At 57.3% G+C, this 12073-nt stretch overlaps 3 protein-coding genes across 3 annotated transcripts; all 3 read left to right on the top strand.

The window, feature by feature from the left end:
- Positions 1-803: 803 nt before the first annotated feature.
- LOC134563262 (uncharacterized) lies at positions 804-2763 on the top strand. Its single transcript, XM_063421125.1, has 2 exons — positions 804-913; positions 1292-2763. Exon 2 carries the CDS (start codon positions 1307-1309, stop codon positions 2603-2605), a length of 1299 nt encoding a protein of 432 aa, XP_063277195.1. The 5' UTR covers positions 804-913; positions 1292-1306; the 3' UTR covers positions 2606-2763.
- Positions 2764-5304: 2541 nt separating this feature from the next.
- Positions 5305-7256, top strand: LOC134563263 (loricrin-like). Its single transcript, XM_063421126.1, has 2 exons — positions 5305-5330; positions 5758-7256. The coding sequence occupies exon 2, from the start codon at positions 5773-5775 to the stop codon at positions 7048-7050; it is 1278 nt and encodes a 425-aa protein (XP_063277196.1). The 5' UTR covers positions 5305-5330; positions 5758-5772; the 3' UTR covers positions 7051-7256.
- A 1649-nt stretch (positions 7257-8905) lies between these two features.
- On the top strand, positions 8906-10714 carry LOC134563224 (uncharacterized). The gene is made up of 2 exons (XM_063421075.1): positions 8906-8914; positions 9868-10714. The coding sequence occupies exons 1-2, from the start codon at positions 8906-8908 to the stop codon at positions 10510-10512; spliced, it is 654 nt and encodes a 217-aa protein (XP_063277145.1). The 3' UTR covers positions 10513-10714.
- Positions 10715-12073: the final 1359 nt, after the last annotated feature.

The raw sequence follows: 12073 nt of genomic DNA, 5'->3' as shown, positions 1-12073 counted from the left end.
TCCTTTTGGTGCCCCAGGAACACCAATCCCACCCCTGTTCTGCCAGAAATCCCCAGAGCCACCGGATGGTGGAATCACAGAATATCCCGAGGTGGAGGGGACCCCCAAGGACGATAAAGCCCTGCACAGACACCCCAGAAATCCCCAGAGCCACACGATGGGGGAATCACAGGATACCCTGAGGTGGAGGGGACCCCCAAGGATGATAAAGCCCGGCACAGACACCCCAGAAATCCCCAGAGCCACAGGATGGTGGAATCACAGGATATTCTGAGGTAGAAGGGACCCCCAAGGACCATCAGAGCCCAGCACAGACACCCTAGAAATTCCCACAGCCACCGGATTGTGGAATCACAGAATATCCCGAGGTGGAGGGGACCCTCAAGGACCATCAGAGCCCTGCACAGACACCCCACCGATCCCCACAGCCACAGGATGGGGGAATCACAGAATATCCCAAGGTGGAAGGACCAAGTATCCCCCAAGGACCATGAGAACCCTGCACAGACACCCCACCAATCCCCCCCAGTGCCTCCAGTCTGTAACACTCAATAAAACAAGGCTCCCCAGCTCCTTCTGGTCCCGGTCACCAGCGGCATCTCCCGGCTGGAGCGGAGGGTGGCAACCTCCAGAGTCCTCCTGGAGCCCCGGAATCCTGCCCGGGCTCACGTGTGGGAGCTGCCGTGGATGCAGGGCGGCCGAGGAAGTGATGCACGGGAGAGGCATCGTCCGCATCCAGTGAGTCAGGACAAGTGGGATGAAGGAGGAGAGGTTATTTGGTAAATAAGGCTGTCACCATTCCTCCGGATGCCTCACTTCCCACTCAGGATAAAGGGTATAAAAGTTGGTGGATCTCGAGGTGCTTCATTCGCTCAGCTTTGCTCTGAGGTGTCCGTGGTCGCAGCTGAGAAAGGTAAGTCCAGGTCTGCCCAAGGGAGGGATCCTTCTCTTCCTTTCCTGCTTCCAAAACGCAGAAGTTTTGGTAAAAAAAATCTGGTGGGGGGGCGATGGAAGGGCAGGGAAGTTGCTGGGAGGAATTTAAATCTCTTGTGGATGTCTTGGACCCACCAGACCAAACAGAAGAGGGATCAGCCCGTGCTGCTGAAGGTTGTCTCTCCTCAGTATTGAGATGGAGATGGAATGGCTTTAGGAGAAGGAGATAGGACAACTTTGGGATAAAAGTCTTTAGAAGATGATCCTGGACACTACAAAGTGGTGTTGGGCTGGACTGGGGTCACGGGCCTTTGGAAGTTCTCATGAATTCCCTGGAGTAAAAAGCTTTTCCTTGCAGGGTCACCGGTGCAAGATGTGCTCCAGACAAAGCGGCTGCCACGGCTGCGGCTGCTGCTGCTGCTGCAGGGGCAGTTACCAGTCCCAGGGCTCCTCCAGCGGGGGAGGAGGCGGCTCCTGCTGCGGCGGAGGATCCTCCGGAGGATCAGCCCAGAAGATCATTATCAGCTCTGGTGGCGGAGGAGGAGGAGGAGGCTCCTCCGGGTGCTGCGGAGGGGGATCCGGTGGCGGCTCCTCAGGAGGGAAGATCATCATGGGAGGTGGAGGCGGAGGTGGAGGTGGATGCTGCGGTGGAGGATCCAGCGGTGGATCCTCAAAGAGCATGATGGGAGGTGGTGGAGGTGGAGGTGGTGGATGCTGCGGTGGAGGATCCAGCGGTGGATCCTCAAAGAGCATGATGGGAGGTGGTGGTGGTGGATGCTGCGGTGGTGGATCCAGCGGTGGTGGTGGCTCTTCTGGGATGAAGATCATCATGGGAGGCGGAGGTGGAGGCGGAGGTGGTGGTGGATGCTGCGGTGGAGGATCCGGCGGTGGATCCTCAAAGAGCATGATGGGAGGTGGTGGTGGAGGTGGTGGTGGATGCTGCGGTGGGGGTGGCATGGGTGGAGGGTCTGGTGGTGGATCTTCAGGAACCAAGGTCATCATTGGAGGTGGTGGTGGTGGTGGTGGAGGATCCTCCGGGTGCTGCGGTGGCGGATCCAGTGGTGGATCCTCAAAGAGTATGATGGGAGGCGGTGGTGGAGGTGGATGCTGCGGTGGAGGATCCAGTGGTGGATCCTCAAAGAGCATCATGGGAGGCGGTGGAGGTGGTGGTGGTGGATGCTGTGGTGGAGGATCTGGCGGTGGTGGCTCTTCTGGGATGAAGATCATCATGGGAGGAGGAGGTGGTGGAGGATCCTCTGGATGCTGCGGTGGCGGATCCGGTGGTGGATCCTCAAAGAGCATCATGGGAGGCAGTGGAGGTGGTGGAGGTGGATGCTGCGGTGGAGGATCCGGCGGTGGCGGTGGGGGCTCCGCCCAGAAGATCATCATCAGCTCTGGCGGAGGAGGAGGAGGAGGAGGCTCCTCCGGGTGCTGCGGAGGGGGCTCCGGTGGCGGCTCCTCGGGAGGGAAGATCATCATGGGAGGGGGCGGCGGATCCTCCGGGTGCTGCGGTGGCGGATCCGGCGGCGGCTCCTCGGGCGGGACCATCATCATCAGCTCCGGAGGTGGCGGTGGCGGGGGCTCGTCCCAGCAGAAGTGTCCCGTTGTCATCCCCAGCGTGGTGTCCCACCAGACCAAGCAGAGCTCCCACTGGCCCTGCCAGCAGAAGTAACCGCCCTGGGCAGCTCCAGTTCCTGTCAGGAGCGGTTGAGTTTGCTCCCAGCCCGTCCCTGTCCCTCGTGTCCCTGTCCCTCGTGTCCCCTCGGTGCTGCATCCCTGTGCTGTGAACTCCTCTGTGCCATAAAAGTGGCTGGAAATAAAGATTTCTGTGCACGGACACAACTGGTTTGCAAGGTTGATTTTCTCCTTTGCCAGTCAGAACATCCAAACCTTCTGCTGGGAAATGTTCTCCAGTGCTGGAGCAGGTGCTCACCAACAGATCTTTCCTATATCCAAGCTGATTTCCCCCTCTTTCATCCTGACTCCATTCCCTGTGTCCTGTCCCTGCAGTTCCTGAGGAAAAGTCCCTCTCCAGCTTCCCTGGAGATCCTGGGAGGGGCTCTGAGGTCTCCACACAACCTCCTCTCCTCCAGGCTGAGCATTCCCAGCCTGACTCCATAGGGGAGGGGCTCCAGTCCCTTTATCAACTTCATGGCCTCCTCTGGATTTGCTCCAACAATTCCATGTCCCTTTTCTGTTGGGGACACCAGAGCTGGACACAGCATTCCCAGTGGGATCTCACCAGAGCAGAGGGGAAAAAAAACTTTCCTCACCATCCTGCCCACCCTCCTTTGGATGCAGCCCAGAGACAGCAGGCTTCCCTCTCAAAGTGGCAAAATTCTCTCAAAAAAGAACTCCCAAAATCCTCTTTGGAACAGGCGGGATTAGTCTTGAGCCCAGTAAACATTAACATCAAGCCCAAATGGTTTTTATTCATCTCACAACCACACCTGGCAGGGAGGGAACAAAATTAGGAATTAAAGGGATCGTCGGCCATGAAACCCTTGAGGGATCCCGACTGACAGGCTCCTGCCCTTGGGAGAAAACTGGAGAGTTCTTCTCCAGGATCACGCTCAGCATCACTGAGCGTGAGGGAATCTGGTGGGAAAGGGGACCCAGGGTGAGGGAAAAGGGACCCAGGGTGCTGCAGGATCTGGCCAGGGATTTGTCCTCTCTTGTATCAACCACCCACAGAGGAGTTTGCAGTGAGAAGATGAAGAGGTACCATGACCCTCCCGAGGTTTCCACTGCAGGGAAAAGGGCCCAGCAGAGCGTCACGTGGCCCTGAAGCCTTTGACATCCCCATTTCCCTTTATCCAATTCCTCCCTCACCTGGAAGTGCCCCCATTTCCTGCAGCTGAGCTTCCAGCCACGCTTTTCCTACAAATCCACCTCAGCACTTCCAGGGGGTCCAACCCGGGGCTCCCCACACTCGGTGGTTTGCAGGAGCTCCCCTCACCACCCCTGAAAAGCCTCCACGGCCTTTCCTCCTCCCTGGGCTGCTCATCCCGGGTGTCCCTCCACGCTAACGAGCTGCTAATCCTCAGTGTCCCTCTGGGCGAGTCCCTACAGGTTGAAGGCACGGAAGGGATCAAGGTGTTGAGATCCTCAGGAGTACAACGCCCACACACAGAGCTGGGAGCCAGGGCAGCGGTGACACCTCAGATCTGGAGATGAGAACAGAGATAAGGCCGCAGGAGGGACTCCAAAGCCGAACGAAGGGAGCCCCACTGGGCACGTGTGTCCCCAGTGCTGGTGGCCCCGTCCCCATCCCAAGGGTGTCGGGTGTGCATGTTCAGAGTCACGTTCGTGGTGACAGCCGGGGCCTGCTGCTGTCACACGTCCCCACAGCCCAAACCCCCATTAGCCTGTCCTCTGCTCCGTGTCCCGGGAGGGCGGATGTGCTGTCAGGCTCCAAACACGCGTGACACAGAGTGCTGGGACAGCTGAGCTGACAAACTGTCACCCTCCAGCAGGGAACGTTCCCGGGTGACTGTCCTGCTCAGGAGAGGGTGGGGTGGCCAGTGAAGACCCTCAGAAGGCTCCTGTTGAGGCAGAGGGGGTTTTTACTGTCCTAGAGTTCAAGGGTGAGGTCTTGATGGCCTTCAAGCACAACTTTGAAAATAGAAGGGTTTTGAGGCTTTCCCCACTCCAGCCTGGAGACTGAGACCCTTGGAAGATGGAGCTGAGCACAGATTTCCATGGAAATCCAATGTCCGCTTCCACCTTGGGGTCGCAAAAGATTGAAGGGAAAAGTCCCCTTTGTCACTGTCCCCTTTGTCACCGTCCCCTTTGTCACTGTCACCCTCACAGCATCCTCTGACACAGACCAAGGAACTCCATCGGGGTGGTACCCCTGGCCTTTCCCAGCAGGATGGGCTTGCTCCTGCTCCCCGTCTTGCCAGTCCTTGGGGAAATTCTCCAAAATTCCTTGGGACTCTGCCCAAGCTCATCCTTCATCCTCGTCCTTCCATCCATCTCTGGCTCCAGCTCCCTCCAGCCCCCATCGCTCACCGTCCGTTCGCCCCCCACTCTGTCCCGAGCTCCCAAGAAGCTCCAGCCCGGCAGAAACACATTGGGGGCACCCACATCCCCCCCCAAAACAGATCCTGAGGTGTCGTTTGTCCCAAAAATCGGGAGCGAAGCTCCCGGAAGGGAATCATTAACAGGAATTAGCGACTCCAATTCGGCGCGGGGCTGGTGCGCCTCCTTCGCATCACCCCAGCTCCAAGTGAGTCAAGGAAGGAGGCAGCCCAAGCCAAGCTCTGTCAATAAATCTCTCAGCATTCCTCAGGGTGTCTCACTTCCCCCGGGAGCTTGGGTATAAAAGCTCGGCTGTCCCCGGGTTCCTCACTCAACCAACGCCGAGAATCGCGTCGTTCCCACCAGCTCCGAAGGTAAGCTCGGAATCTTCTGGAACTTCTGGGCAGGGAGATCCCTCCAGCGGTTCGTCTTTGGGCGTTCTTTGAACCGTGGTGGCTCCACCAAAAAACCAACTGGAGGTGCCAACGGGGCTCCCGTCCTTAGACAGGGAAGCTGGGTCTCTGAAAGCTGAACTTTGAGCTGCTGAGTCAGGGTGAGACATCCAGAAGGATCCACGCAATTTTTTTAGGCGTGTCACAGACCTCGGGAAGCGTTCCCGACCTTCCCGCACGCAGAGGTTTCCCGGAGCTGTTGAGACCTGCAGAGATCTCCCTGGCGTGTCAGGGCAGGTCCCGCGGCGGGGAGGGAGTTGGAAGCTGCCGTCCTTGCGGGGCTGCAGAAGGTGGGACAAACGGGGAGCGCTTCCGAGGTTCTCCTTTCTGACAGCTCCATCCCTTGCAGGGTCACTGCTCCAAGATGTGCTCCAGACAAAGCTCCGGCGGCTGCCATGGGATGTCCTCCCAGTCCGGCGGGTGCCACGGGGGCGGCTCCTCTGGTTACCTGTCCCAGGGCTCCTCGTGCTGCGGGAGCTCCAGCAGCTCCGGCAAAATCATCGTCAGCTCTGGCGGCAGTGGAGGAGGATCCTGCTGCAGCGGCGGCTCCTCCGGATACGGCATGGGAGGGGGGTACGGTGGTGGATCCTCAGGGACAAAGGTCATCATCGGAGGGGGAAGCAGTGGAGGTTCCTCTGGGTGCTGCAGTGGAGGCTCCTCCAGCTATGGGATAGGAGGAGGATATGGTGGATCTTCGGGATTAAAGAGCATCATCGGAGGGGGAACCAGCTCCTCTGGATGCTGCAGTGGGGGCTCCTCCAGCTACGGGATGAGTGGAGGATACGGTGGTGGATCCTCGGGATCAAAGAGCATCATCGGAGGGGGAAGCAGCGGAGGATGCTCAGGTTATGGCATGGGAGGAGGATATGGTGGATCCTCGGGATCAAAGAGCATCATCGGAGGGGGAAGCAGTGGAGGATGCTCAGGTTATGGCATGGGAGGAGGATATGGTGGATCCTCGGGATCAAAGAGCATCATCGGAGGGGGAAGCAGTGGAGGATGCTCAGGTTATGGCATGGGAGGAGGATATGGTGGATCTTCGGGATCAAAGAGCATCATCGGAGGGGGAAGCAGCTCCTCTGGGTGCTGCAGTGGAGGCTCCAGCTACGGGATGGGAGGAGGATACGGTGGATCCTCGGGATCAAAGAGCATCGTTGTAGGGGGAGGCAGCGGAGGTTCCTCCGGATACTGCGGTGGAGGATCCTCAGGATATGGGACGGGTGGAGAATACGGTGGTGTGTCTTCGGGAACCAAGATCATACTGGGAGATGGAGGCAGTGGAGGTTCCTCTGGGTGCTGCAGCGGAGGATCCAGCTACGGGATGGGTGGAGGATACGGTGGTGGATCCTCAGGATCAAAGAGCATCATTGGAGGGGGAGGTTCCTCCGGATACTGTGGTGGAGGATCCAGCTACGGGATGGGTGGAGGATACAGCAGTGGATCCTCTGGATACTGCGGTGGAGGATCCAGCTACGGGATGGGAGGAGGGTACGGCGGCGGCTCCTCAGGCCAGACCATCATCATCAGCTCCGGAGGTGGCGGAGGAGGCTCCTCCCAGCAGAAGTGTCCCATTGTCATCCCCAGAGTGGTGTCCCACCAGAGCAAGCAGAGCTGCCACTGGCCCTACGGCCAGCAGAAGTGACCACCCCGGGCAGCTCCGGCTCTGCCACGGCTCCTCTTTGCCTCCAGCCCTGGCTCTGCTGCCTGGTCCTTCCCAGCCTGGCCCTTCCTGTCCCCTGGGTGTTGCATCCTCGCGTGAGGACTCCAGGGTTGCCCTGCTCCTGGTGTTGGGATGCCTTTGATAATGTTCTGCTGCTTTTCCAAAGCCACTTTTTACAACCAATAAACATTATAATTGCTCAAACCTGCCCTTTTGGTTTTTGGTTCTCCTGGTTTTTGGTTTTGGGGGGATTTAATTTATTTCTTGCACTATCAACCTGCACTTCACAGTCTTGGGATGTAGAAATGCCTCTGGGGAGACGTTTCACTCCAAAGTCACCCGGGTTATTGCCCCAGAGGTTTTGCACCTTCATTTTCCACCCGGGCTCCATGAGGGAGGAGCAGAAGGTCCCAAAATTCAAAGGAACCACAGCACCAACACTCTTTGGTGCCTGGGCATGGTGCAGGTCCTCTGTGTCCTCTGGGGTGCCTGGTGGGAGATGTGCCCAGGCTCAGTGGGGAAGAGGAGGGATTGGGAATGACCCAGCAGCAGCTGGTGATGCCCCAGGTGGGCAATAAAACCACGCCAACATCCACGGCTTTGCCATCCTCCCCTTTCCTGCACCAAACCTGAGGGAACGGCCCCAGGCAGGCTCAGGGTGGACATCAGGAGGAATTTCCCCATGGGAAGGGGGTCAGGGCTTGGCAGGGGCTGCCCAGGGAGGTTTGGAGTCCCCATCCCTGGAGGTGTCCAAGGAAGGGCTGGAGGTGGCCCTCAGCACTCTGGGCTGGCTGACAAAGCGAGGACAGGCTGGACTCGATGGTCTGGGAGGGCTTTTCCAACCTCAGGGGCTCTGGAATTCCATGATCTGTACCCGGAGGGGAGCCCCAGTTAGGAACCAGCCAGCCCAGCCCCGGGCCAGGCAGGAGGGAACAAAACCTGCAGCAAACCAGCAAAACCAGCAGCAAACCCCTCAGGCAGCTCCAAATCTCCCTGCCGGCCTCAAATCCCTCCGGTGCCAGGCTTTGCACCCTGTCCTGGCAGCCCCACCACCCCACGCTCGGATTTCTGCCCGGGGTTTGGGCTTTGGACTCTTTGTCCCCACCGCGAACTCCCCGGAGTTTTCCACTCCAGCCCCCGGGAATTTGGATCTGCGGCCCCCACCAGGCTCCCTGCAGGCCCCGCTGCTCCTTCCAAACCAGAGGAAGGAGATGGAAAAGAAGGAAGGGAGGGATTAGGAGGCGAAATCCTTCATTAAGCCCAGCCAGGCTGCGTTTAAAGCATCGGGACGTTCACACCTCCGCAGATTTTGCCTTTAAGCTCTCTTACAGCACCCTTGCAAAATTCCCACTTAGGGCATCAATCACTACGAACGACCTTCTGCTCGGTATCAAAATATTTTCCTCAGGATTAAAAAAAAACCACAAAAATAACCACAAAAACCTCCCCCTAGAGCCAGCAGGGAGCTGCCAGGGAGGGATCGGCTTTCTCCCCCTGCTCCCCTGCAGCCCCCGGGCTCGCCACGCGTTCCCCACCCACATCCCCACCCACCCCTCCCGGGGCTGGGGGCCGGAGCATTCGTGCGTAGCCCAGGGCAGGGGCACAGGAATAGGCTCATTAAGCAGAAGTAACAATTACAGCAGCGAAATGAGCGGTGTGAAGGCAGATATGGATCTGAAGTCAAAGCAAACACTGAAATCGCAGTTCGGTAAATAAATCCTTCTCATTCCCGAGGGTGTCTCACTTCCCTTACATGTTAAACGCCGTATAAATGGTCCCGAGGCTGTTAAAGCTCCTCATTCAGTCGACTTTTACCTTCTAAATGTGCTTCCGATGGATGAAGAGGGTAAGTCTGGGGCTTTTTTCTGGGATTTTATCATTTCCTAGTCATGGGAAGACCTTGGCTGGTGCTGGCAGCAGGAGCCCTCTGCCTGAGCCAAGACCTTGGGATCTGTGGGGCTCTTCTGGATCCAATCCCTGGGGAAAAAGGGGAAATCAAGGCACCAGACTGGGCTGCAGAGGGGTGAGCAGAGTAAAAACCCGGGTGGGCTTCTGAGAAACAGAAACGAGGATGAGCCTGGTTATTTTTGCATCTCTGTGGCTGCAGACATGGAAACGAGTGGGGAAAAACCACGGCAGTTATTAGAGGGGAAAATAATATATTTCAGATTTCTGAGGCCGGATTCAGGATATATTTCAGCTTTCGGATTCTCTGGAAACAGAGGTAGAAAAAGGAAAGTTATCCCAGGAAGAGTCCAGATATCCTCGGGTTTGAAGAACAGGGGCTTGGAGCAACCTGGTCTAGCAGAGGGTGTCCCTGCCCATGGCAGGGGATGAGCTTTAAGGTCTTCTCCAACCCAAGGAAAGGATGAGTTTTAAGGTTTTTTCCAACCCGAGGAAAGGATGAACTTTAAGGATGAGCTTTAAGGTCTTTTCCAACCCGAGGAAAGGATGAACTTTAAGGATGAGCTTTAAGGTCTTTTCCAACCCGAGGAAAGGATGAACTTTATGGATGAGCTTTAAGGTCTTTTCCAACCCGAGGAAAGGATGAGCTTTAAGGATGAGCTTTAAGGTCTTTTCCAACCCAAACCACTCCACAATTCCATGATTCTCTAGCAGCTCAGGAGTTCTCATTTCCAAAGCCTGGAACTGCCCCAGTGCCTGTCCAGGCTTTCCTGGCCAAGCTTTCCTGGCCAAGCTTTCCTGGCCACACCACCTGTCTCCTCCCCACCTGCCCCGGCGCAAACACGAAGCGGAAACGGCGCGAGTTTTTTGGGGTGTTTTCCTTCCCTCCTCCAGCTTTACCACTTCCTCCAGCGGAAATGCTCCCGGCGGAACCGGGGCTACAGCCGGGACATCTCCCTGAGCCACGGCGGGTTCTGCTCGGGCTCCCTCTCCACCCACCACGGCCGCGCCTCCTTCACCTGCGGCAGGGACTGCTCTGTCACCTACACCCGCAGACCCTCGGCCTGCCCGCCCCTGCCACCGCCAGCCCCCTACAGCGTCTCGGCGGGGTTCTCCTGTGACACCCACGGGTCCCTCGAGGTCACCAGCGGGGACTGCGGGGTCACGTCCGGCTGGGACCCCACGGTGGGGACGGTGCCGGTTTACGGCCCCGGCACGCGGTACGAGGACGTGGGGCCTGTCCTCACCTCGGGGGGATCCACCTACCATGCAGGGGATTTGGGGATGGCTGAAGGAGCAGGGTATGGGTACACCATGCCCTTGAGGGACACCCTCACCGCGGGGAGGGTCACTGAGGGGCCGGGGTACTACGGGGAAGGGCTGGGGTACGGAGCTGGCGCCTTCCCGGGCCCCGAGCTCGGCCCTGCGGGCGGAGGATGCGCCCAGGTGGTGCAGCAGAAGTGCCCCGTGGTTGTCCCCCCGATCAAGAGCCAGCAGTGCAAGCAGAGCCCCCAGTGGCCTCCAGTGCAGAAGAAGTGACTGCCCCAGCAGCCTCTTCCACATCCCAGAATCGCCCCACGGATGTGCCAGCAGGGAATTTTCCCCGGACCCTGAATCACAGAGCTCCGCATTCCCCATGTGGGGCTGTGCTGAGAGCTGTCCCCCAGGACCTGCTGGAAAAAGGGGTTTGTGACGGGAAAAGATTCTTTTCTCCGCCTCCTTTGGATGGCGGGTTGGACAATAAAACCTCACGGTGGTTTCAATATTGGGATGGTTTCTTTCATTTCCGGCTCCCTCACTCAAAATGGCTCCTCAAGGGATCTCCACAACACAAAGCACCTTCTTCATATGCATTTTACACCAAATTTAGGTGTAACATTTACATTGATACAATTGAAATAAAGCCTTTTCAACAGCTGTGGCAAGAGGGCGGTGCCAGACTCTTCCCAGTGGTGCCCAGTGACAGGACAAGGAGCATGGCCACAAACCAAACCCCAAGTTCCACCTCAGCACCAGGGAGAACTTCTCTCCACGGAGGCGGCAGAGCCCTGGCACAGCTGCCCAGGGAAGGAGAGGAGTGTCCCCCTTCCAGAGACGTCCCAAACCCGCCCGGACGTGTCCCTGCTCATCCTGCTCCAGGTGGAGACTGGGACATCTCCAGAGGCTCCTCCCAACCCCAACCACTCCAGAATTCTGTTCTTAACCTGCTGGAGGTGCTGCTCCCATCCCACGGAGCCCCACCAGCGTTATCAACGAGCTCTGCCCGTCTCCCGGGGGATTTCATGTGGGAAATGGATTTGTAAATTCCATTCGCTTGTAACGTGTTGTAATTAGGAAATAGTTTGGCGTCTGATTGTGATGGCGCGAGTCGCAACACCCATATTGTCTCACCCTTCACGTGAGACTGAAAACGGGATAAAAGCTTTTCAAACGCCTCTCAGTTGCCCCATCTCTGGGTCAGAAAAGGGTGTAATCCCACGATTTTCCCACTGATTGTTGTTTACAGCCTGACCCCGGGCAGTGAAACGTTGTTTACTCGGCAGCAATTCCTGCCCCAGAGATTGGCCGGGGATGGCGCAACCCCGAGCACGCAGAACCTCGCGCATGAGGCAACCCCGAGGAGCTCCTTGGCTCCCTCCCCAGAACCTGCTCATGGCATTCTTTGATAGGATCAGGCCCCAAATTAGGCACTGGGAGAGGACGGATCCGGTGCTGGTTGGGATGTGGGGTTTGCCCAACATTTAATCTTCCAGGACTCTTCTCTGGGGTGGTTTGACTCACCCAAATACTTGTTGGGAAGGAAAAGAGAAACACCCATGGATCTGGGTCCATTTAAAAGCACATCGTTTGTTTTTCACCGTTCTGCTTTCAGCCACCTTGGGGGGATTTTGACGCTTTCAACTCAGTAAAAATCCAGAAAACTTTGCCCTGAAACACCAAAGACCCAAATCCTCTGAGCTGTAAACCCGTGTTTGATGCCACAGGATCCTTCACACACCAAGTGTTGTAAGATAATCATGTGGGGACAATTACACAAGGTTTTGTCACCAGCCCCATTAAATTCCATTCTAAAATTAGGCAGCGTTATCATTTATTTGCT

This window comes from Prinia subflava, chromosome 35 (genome assembly GCF_021018805.1).
Source record: "Prinia subflava isolate CZ2003 ecotype Zambia chromosome 35, Cam_Psub_1.2, whole genome shotgun sequence".
Lineage (NCBI taxonomy): Eukaryota > Metazoa > Chordata > Aves > Passeriformes > Cisticolidae > Prinia > Prinia subflava.
This window is presented reverse-complemented; position numbering and strand designations above follow the sequence as displayed.